General features: G+C 33.0%; 1 protein-coding gene across 1 annotated transcript; it reads left to right on the forward strand.

Moving 5' to 3' along the window:
• The first annotated feature begins 1314 nt into the window (after nt 1-1314).
• LOC123545573 (uncharacterized) lies at nt 1315-9744 on the forward strand. Its single transcript, XM_045331900.2, has 5 exons — nt 1315-1413; nt 4952-5046; nt 5490-5772; nt 6517-6729; nt 7637-9744. The coding sequence occupies exons 1-5, from the start codon at nt 1383-1385 to the stop codon at nt 7861-7863; spliced, it is 849 nt and encodes a 282-aa protein (XP_045187835.2). The 5' UTR covers nt 1315-1382; the 3' UTR covers nt 7864-9744.
• Nucleotides 9745-10000: the final 256 nt, after the last annotated feature.

Consider the following 10000-nt stretch of genomic DNA (forward strand, 5'->3'; position numbering starts at 1 on the left):
CTGTATTCGGCTGGCTCATGTGGACTTTTGCCGGATCCAATCACACGAGGCGCGCAAGCGCAGGGTGTGATTAGACCTTGCAAAATTCACCAGAGCCGATACAAAATCACGGATCTAGCTACTGTCATATATTGCCCTTTTATTATATACCTCTATCATTTTGTTTGTTGTTTTATTATTCAATGAAATCTCCAATGCTTATTGATGTTAAAATAGGACTTAGTGAAGTTTTGATGTGCGCTGATATGTGTCAGGTCATGCGTATTAATGAAACTAGTCACTTAAGGTACAATACGGCTTTTTTCTGCCTGTTCATATTTACTTGTGAAATGCAAGCCGATATATTTTGCACACTTAATATAGGTATGTAATAAAATACATCTTTAAAATGAGAAATAGTCACATTCATTGCTATATAATCTTACCATTTAGACTTTTTTCCAGACGACGGACACAGCAAGTAGGACTGAGATTGAAAAGACACATCTACCGACGAAACAAATCGATTCAAACGAGGAAATATATTTTCAAAACCTTGGGGCAAGATTATTTCTTAATTATCAAATTATATGGGATCGATATCAAACTGAAATTAATGTTGTTATAAATATTTAATTTATGTGCGTATCTCAAAAAGCCTGGGAATTTTAGGTCGGATCTAAATGTAGTAATAGAGTGAACTAGTAAAACAAATCTTAAAAAGAGTAACATCTTTATATGAAAATTTGTCACTACATTTATAAATTTATAAAATGGCAGTATAAAACATTGTATCAAAAGTGTCCGAAGTGCAGGATTTTTAATGTAAAATGTCGATATGGATACTGGAATGTGAACATCCGCAAAACAAATCTCTTATTATCAACACTCAGTATTTGCGATGAAAAAAAAAACAGAATTCATCAACTGAAGACAAAAAAATCAACTTGTACCTCTTACGTCTTTGATACGATCAAAACTGAAAATTTCCCGACCCTCAAAAGACTACATTTTCGAATTTGCTAACATTTAGAAAATTGTTTGTAAATCGCATTTGCTAGAATGGTCTGTATTTACACCATTCTATTTACACGATCTCAGTCTGACATCTCTTATACCAAAGATTGTAAGTATTTTCAATGTAGGCCCTATAAATACTACAGGCTTTTTAAAAGTGTTACTATATGATATTTTACTTATTAAACCAAAATTTAAAAAAATCATGAATATTTTCAAGAATTAATTCAGTATGTGGAAATAAATTACTTTAGTGAAATGCATAGTATAAATATTTTCATTTGTTCATAATTATGTTCATTTTATAATTTTACCTACAGAAAAGTTTGTCTGGTCACGAGAACATTTTAGAAAGCTTTGTATACGCAGCAGACGCACAGCAGGGAATGGTTGATGAACTTTTGAATCTTTTAGAAGGTAAAGCGTGAAATAAGGTTTATCCAACTGTCAGCAAATGGTACATTGTTCGAATGTTTGTAACTGTTAGGAATGTTAAGTAAATATTACTTTGTCTGTTATAAAAACTTACTATTTTCCCAGAAATAAATAATATATAATTGATATTGCGATAATATTTCGTGAAATGTAATGTGTTTTCATACATTTAAGTATACATAATCATGCAATAGTACAGACTCATACGAAAGGTGTTCAACTTATATTTGAACATACCAGAAACATAAATACATATTAAAACTTTTCCATGTCATTGTAATAAATATCAGGGACATTAAGGGCATTAAGTAAATATTACTTTGCCAATCATATAAATATGTTTTCCTAAGTTAAACAATGCATCATTTACATTCAGTTGCGATAATAATTTAAAGTTGGGTTGCATTTGAGACCATATAATGACACAATAGTACATACTCATACGAGGGGTCTTTGACTTATATTTGAACTTAACAGGAACCTAGTAGATAAAAATGTTAAAATGACGACAGTAATGGAAAGTATTGCTTCACAAACATTTTATATATATTTACTTGTCGAGCTTCTCTTACTTATTGAAGGACTAAAAGGTCCTATATAGAGATGGTACCTTCAAATTAAAACTGCAGCTGATATTACTTTCAGTTGAAAACTTAATACCGGAGTCCCGCAATTGTATCATGGTTTAACTTTCATACTTCATATTTCATGCTGAAAGGCAATATTTAATCTGAAAACTTAAAGGTCCAATACTAAGGAAAGTGAACATTTTAATTTCTTTTAAAAAGCACAGAAACTATTTCATTTTATTGGAAAATGAAAGTTGGTATTTAGAAATTCGAAATAAATCGCAGTATATGTACAATTATTTTTCTATGAAGTATGAAGAAAGTTAAAAAGACCTGGGGGGTCATTTTGTCGATTCATTGAAATTTCAACATAATACACATACATTTCTTTGAGTTCCAAAGACCTTCTGTAAATTTTGACCTGCCAGTCTTCATTATTTAGTGTCTTGCAGAAGTCTATGCACTGGCTATGAAAAAAATTGCCAACTCACTTTCCCTTAGTAATGGACCTTTAAGTCCGAATTGGAAAATTAAAGCCAATGATAGATAACTCTTCTAGGACTATTTAGTTATCTAAACAAAGTGTGCATTGATCCGGATGTTTTCCGAAAAAATACAGTTTATTTCAAGATTTATGAATAATCATTCAAATAAAAAAGTTGAGCATTATATTTCATTTTCAAACGAAATACTTTAAAGACATTTTTTTTTTATTTATTACTGCCGATTATTTACAGGTTTGGTATAATCATAGGAAAGGAAACATTACTCGTGAGGAAAATATAAACAGATTATATAAATTTAACGACATCGAATCAATCAACATTTTACAAATATTTTTGTTTTCCAAGAATAATCAAAGCCTCATAGTGTCTGAGTTAAAAGCAGAACGATATAAAAATGTCTATTCAATTCTATGGTCACACCAAAACCATTCCAAGAACTGTGCCGAAAGAAGTTATTTCATTTTCTATGACAAGCACCTTGTGTTTACAAATCGTCACCTCAGCGCAAGAAGTTGATAACTGAATTGGCTTAAGAAGGACTTATTCACTTTTTGCTCTAAGGTGACGAACTGTGCCTTATTTACATATTGACCGAGACGTGCAGAATCGCATTTACCTCGCGGAATCTTCCGTTACAGAAACTTCTGTTAATATAATGCAGACATTCTTTAGTATGCAAAAGTCGCTGTCAAAAGTTCCCGCTTTTACTGCATGGTACTATTTTAAAATATTGCTAGTGTGAGATAAGGGATATATGCACTTCAGTTGTGCACTTGATTTGTTGTTGTGATCGTTGTATAGGTAGCCTAAGGTACCATCTCTATTCTATATAGTTCGCTTCTATAATCGACTTTTCAGCACACACAAATCTTACCATAAACTTTAGATTCAATTTGTAGTGGGTTATGAACCTCATTTTCATAGTTTTAAGATTGCCGAATGTCTATTAGATGTAGACGAGGTGTCATATCTTAATGAAACCTTCTGGAAAAGGTCTTCTGTTTGATCTACCTCTTCCGTAACAGTGTTGCTTTCTCGCAAACTGTGGCTTTATTTAGAAAAATCCTTTTTTAAAGTAGCAATACCGCCTACGCATACTTTCGTATACAGATTCCAACGGCAACAGCTTTATTGATTTGTGCAGTGTTGAACTTGAAAGCGTCAATTTAGATATCTCCTTGGCCGAGTGTTAAGACCACTTGGCAATCAATACTCTAGGTCCGAATGTAAAATAATTTCACAAAGGTATTCAGCGATATATTAATCTTATCTGTCCGAAAACATAGCAGCTGAAGTAAAATCTTCAAACAAAATCTTCTAAACCATAGCTCCGATCTGAAATAATTTCACGGAAATTCTTTTTTGGTGACCGTGCAGATGTTTAAAGTCATTTGATAAAAATGTGTTGATGCATGCTTAAACTGTTAACTCCTTTGACCATGGAAGCCCTGGAGGGACAATTGATTTCCGTACTTCCCACTTCTGACTTCTAACTTTTGCACTTCTCACTTCCAACTTTTTGACTTCCTACTTCCTACTTCTAACTTCCACACTTCTGACTTCTAACTTCCGCACTTCTGACTTCCAACTTCTTGACTTTCAACTTCTGATTTTCAACTTCCACACTTCTTACTTCCGACTTCTTGACTTCTTACTTCCTTCTTCTAACTTCCTGACTTCCGACTTCCTTACTTCTGACTTCCAACTTCCTGACGTCTTACTTCCGACTTCCAACTTCTTACTTCCGACTTCCAAAGAGGGAAAGTTGGAAGTCAGAAGTGCGGAAGTTGGAAGTCAGGAAGTTAGAAGTCAGAAGTGTGGAAGTTAAAAGAGGGAAGTAAGAAGTTGGAAGTAAGAAGTGTGGAAGCTGGAAATCAGAAGTCGAAAGTCAGGAAGTTAGAAGTAAGAAGTGTGGAAGTCGGAAGTAAGAAGTCAGGAAGTTGGAAGTCAGGAAGTTGGAAGTCAGGAAGTAAGAAGTCAAGAAGTCGGAAGTAAGAAGTCAGAAGTGTGGGAGTTAGAAGTCAGAAGTCTGGGAGTTAGAAGTAGGAAGTCAAGAAGTATAGGAAGTGAGAAGTGCAAAAGTTAGAAGTCAGAAGTGGGAAGTACGGAAATCAATTGTCCCTCCAGGGCTTCCATATTTGACAGTTATAGGGCCCTCTTGTTATTTCGGTGAATTTACTTCCGATATTCTACGACAGATGGATATTCAATAATCGCAGAAGTTGTGTTCAGGATTCCACAGACACCTTTAGCAGCAACCATATTCTAACGAATTATCGTTATGAACCTAATGAAATCGATCTTAATGGTTAGTTTTCTAAAATGCCAAAGCGTTAAGCCTTCTCGGTTATTACTGTTTTTTCAATATTATAATTTTCAAGGTACATGTAACGCTTATCTATTGTGAGAACAGTTCAACGTACTCATTCTCTGCTGTCTATTCAGAAAACACGGAAAACTATCCTGATAATGCCTCACAAGAGAAAAATATTATGCCAAGTGTGATGAGAGGAGCAGCATATATTTTAAGAAACATGCAGGTAAGTTAATATATTATATACACATTTCTATTTTTTCATACATATTTTAGTTTTAGGTGTGTGTGTGTGGGTGGGGGGGGGGGGGGGGGGGGGGGGGAGGGCTTTTTAGAACATATTGCGACTGTTCAAGTGAGTGTTGGTAGATAGAGACCAAATGTCATCTATGCAGTTTCAGACATATATGCACCCAGATTGACGCACCGTTTTTACGTAAGCAAACTGGTTTCCTCATAGAGATGAAGACATCTAACCTATGTTTGCACCAATATTTGTAAGCGATTCGAAGTCTGAATTAATCATTTAGCCACTTAGCCTCTTTAGTTTGAATAGTATCATTGATACAAATGTGAATCGTTTTTCTAAAGAAAGAAAGCCGTGGCAAAATGCACGAATGTGTTATAAATAATTCAAAGTATTTTATGGATGCTCCTTTATATGTTCAGATATCAAGTCAGTTGCTGCTTACAAAGAGTCTCAAAACCTCATTCGCGGATATTCGAAGTGACATCAACAGATGTCTAGAACAGTTTGGAAAAGATGTGTCCATTATCGATGTGAACCGCCAGAAAGATATTCCCGAAAACTTACAAAAAAGAAACGTAGAAGGACAGATGAAATACCTGAAACAAACCGTAACAGAACAAGAAAAAGAGATCAAAGAGATACAACGACAAAATAGAATACTTCAGAATGAAATAGAACAATACAGACCAGAAAATGTATCAGGTATGATAAGACATTCACATGAGACTCTGTGTACCATCAATATTAAACCCAATGCTGTAGCATTGCTCATCATATTGTATTCGCGTTATCAACATACATCGTCCATACTTTCACATGTTCATTTTCCTGTTGTGTACAAACACTTTGTTATAGATAATTTTGGAGATTATTTTATTTTTGTCGAAACTCTTCTGTTTATGTTCTATCAAACCTGAAAGAAAGACAAATATCCAGAATTATTTGAGTATTTATTCAGTAGAAAAGCGTAACATGATTTGTGGCAATTCTGGTTTATAACAAAAAAAATTCGTTACATAACTCCCGAATGACGCCATCTTTTTATGTTACCTACAATTGTAATTTCACTATTAAAACAATACGAAGTACAACTGTGTATACACTTATATATGTTGATGTACTTTGTTGAATCTTGTCGAACATTTTTCTAAACTGACAGAATACAATACAGAAATAAGAAAGTAAAACAAACAATATTGATGTAGATTTGGCAATTAAAATGTGAAGCATACATTTTCAACACGATCATAAGGATCTAAAAATTACATTTATTAGGAATATAAAAGATACAGACTTTCGAAAATGCGTGACGGAATAAGAAGTTGCCAAAATTAAACATGGTCATTCATGTTTGCACTAAAATAACAATAAGTAAATAATGAAATAGATTACTTTTAAACGGTTTTTGCTTCTACCTTTTTGTACATGTACAATTTCACATTGCAGCTACAGTACAGTTATTGAATACTCTCGGGGGTAATTCAGTTGATGAAATGGAAAAAGAGCTCAAAACTACGTTGACAAGCAAGTTAGGAACGATGAACTTCATAACCTGTCAAAGTGCATCCGACTTAGATGATAAAAAGTTGGTTATAGTACTGTGTATAGTCTCGACCAGATTACGTGCAGATGCAGCAAAAGCTATAAAAGATATAAAAAGTAAATATCATTTTACAGATCGTATAGTTAGGTTTTTATATTGTAAATGTATATAGATATATTAGATATTCAGACTTAAACATTTTATTACTATATAGTTATCAGCCCTTTACATTCAACACACCTAGAACATAACGTCTTTTTGAATAACAAATATAAAACATTTACGTTTATAAAGTCTCTTTAAATTTCAATAAGTAAAAAGCTCCTTTACACTTTCTAAAATTTAAGATGATAAGACACGGTTCATAATCAACAGATTAATTGAGCTGATTTCGCACTTCGACTGCCATAATAGCAATATAAAGAATCTAAAATGTGTAAGTCGTAGATATTGTACAATAAAATAGATTTTCATTGTTTATAAGCACATCCGCGACATTTACAAAGTTATGAAGCCCAATTGTTATAACCTACAACATCACTAGACTCTTCGCATTGAGAACGATGTCAATTTGGGTATAACAAAGTTTTAGTGTGACGTAGATTGTGTGGGAAATTCAACTATATCTTTCGATATAAGTTGTCTTGTTGTTCTAAATTTCGTGCTAGACTTAAAAATGTTGATACTCATGCATACATCAAATATGAAGGAAAATGTACAAAGGAGAGGTTAGCAACATGTATGTACGAGGAGATGTACTGACGGAAAGTATGACAGGTCGTCTTAAAATACCTGTAACATTATAAGGAAGATCTATATAATTTTATTATGTATATCAAACAAGTATTCTTTCATCATATATGTACATACATGTTTCGGTATTGATGTAGTCTAGTTTATATTTAACCTTCAGAAAGGGTAGAAATGGAAGGTAAAATGACCGGAAGACAGTATTAAGATATAATTTTGTTTTGAAAAAAAGTATTGATATCAGTAAGTGTATTTTAGCATTATTAATTTTAGATCCTGGAAATGCTGCATTGTTGATAATACACATCACAGAGGCACATTATTTGCCAAATCAGAACAGTTCTAGCAATCTTACCGACCAGAACTTCAAGAAGTTACGTCATATCTTTGACATGGCTTTCAAGTCTGGGAATGGATTTTTTCAATGCGACATGAACGAACGAAGTATTAATGAACTATGTTCATTTTGTAAAAAACATCCTTACGGAGACAGATTTTAATTTATGTTACAGAACATTTAAAGGCTGTCAAAGAAACATTATAAACAAGATGTATACTGAATCAATCTTTTTATTTAGAGTATCTGCGTGGACACACGTCCAGAGTTTCGCTGTAGTGGAATAATATGGCTTGTAAATAAGAAATGAAATGAAAATAATGTTTACACTTATCTACCTCTAATTATAAGACAGCTCGTATACTTTTATAAGTATGAAAAACAGAAAATTATGACCTTTTTTCACACACAAGACAAACTTGACGTATAGATTGATTTATTTTGTCTGCTTTGTTAAGAATACACACAATTTCTGTCTGTCCAGTTTAAAGTCAAATTATATACATTTCATTACGTGTGCATGCTTCAATTGTATTAGCATTAATTTTTATATGGATTGTTAAACGATCGCTTATATGTTTAAATCATTTACATCATTTTACCTCTAAGAGTTATCACTCACTGCATTCGAATTGCAACGATATTTCTTAAAAACACAAGTTTTCGTTGTAATGTATGGAAAATCATTGATTATATTGAAAAAGTACTACCTTTCTGAGACACATCTGCGGGTGTCTCTAAATTATGTTTTGATACTTATGCCAGGTGTAAATGTTGAGTTCTGCTCAACCCCTGACGGTAGCTTGAATTTCTGCTACCGCCAGTGAACAGGCTTAATCAAACCGAGCCTGCAACATTTTCATATAAGTCGTGTTGTGGTTTTCACTTTTTCAAGTTATAAATGATCTCACTTTCACATGCTAAAAGAAGTTTAACAGTTGTGTTTATGTACAGCCAAAACTACTTGTAACAATGTATGTTTTTTCTATTGACACTAAATCTATGCTTAAGGTATTTTATCAATGAGATATCAAATTATGATTTCATTTTTCCTAAGATTTGAATGGCTGTCAAAAGTGCCAATGGTTTTGTAATACATTGCCACATTTATAGTTTTAAAACCACTAAACAGGGCATTTAAAGCATCTGCTTTAAAAAAAGTATTTCGAAACTTTAATTCAAACCACTTTGATCTTGGATTGTGTACTTTAATTCAAGTTAAATAGATATATGCTTTTGCTGCTTTTGAATTCCGATAATGAAAAATTGAGTTTACTTTATCAAAGTAGCAGTGATTATATGCGTTAATATCAAAGCAACAAAGCTGGTATTTAATTTAGTTAGAAGAACAGGGGAGGGGATCGAACTCGCGTCCCCTTGTTTCGTAGTCAAATTTTGCTACAAATAGACCACCGCGTCCGCTCTAATACAAAAAACACGCATTCGGTGTATTTATATCTTATGACAAAAGAAGAATAGAACGTAATATACTCAAATGCGTTTATTTATACATGACAATTATTATTTCATTCTTGCAATTTGTTTACAAACACGTTTAAATTCACTCATTACTATTCATGAAAAGTGATCTCACACGGAGGTCTTTTTGCATGACCGTTTTCATCTGTTAAATATCTTACTTACTTTACTATTCAAGTCTGTGCAACATTTGTAGCCACGCTTCAATTTATTTATGAAAAGTTAAGTTGTCCTAGCCCCATACTTGCCCTTTTGAAAAATGGGGGTTGTATATACGAAATATTGCAATCCCTAAAACCAACAAAATATAAACAGCTTAGCTTGGTCCTACGGAGGTAATTTTCTATCATTTTTCTTGGCGTGTTTTAAGAGCACGCACACGCATAAACGACAAATGAACGAGACACTGCAGCAAATACCTTATTTGTTATATCGATGCGCTTGTAATACGTCAGAGATGTAGTTTAATTTGTCGTTCTGGTATGTTTACGCGTTAGAAGGAAACCAACACGCCAGAATGGCAAACAAGTTCGCGCTCCTTAAACAAGCAAGAATGAAATGAATCGTGTGAACACGAATTGTATCCCATAAAAACAACAACATAATTATCAGACTGAACATTAATTAGGAAAACCAAATGTGCGACGTTATATCCAGCTGCAAATAATAACTTGTTATGAATATTACATTGCAATAAGTAAACCAGAACAGACATATATTATTCCCATCATTATTCTAACCTTTTAACTACTTTTTCCGGAAAAGAATATGGTCTTTTTTAATAAGGGGATGTAACTAAGTTTTAAAGTCCTAAATAGAAC

The sequence above is a fragment of the Mercenaria mercenaria genome, chromosome 1 (assembly GCF_021730395.1).
Source record: "Mercenaria mercenaria strain notata chromosome 1, MADL_Memer_1, whole genome shotgun sequence".
Taxonomy (NCBI): Eukaryota; Metazoa; Mollusca; class Bivalvia; order Venerida; family Veneridae; genus Mercenaria; species Mercenaria mercenaria.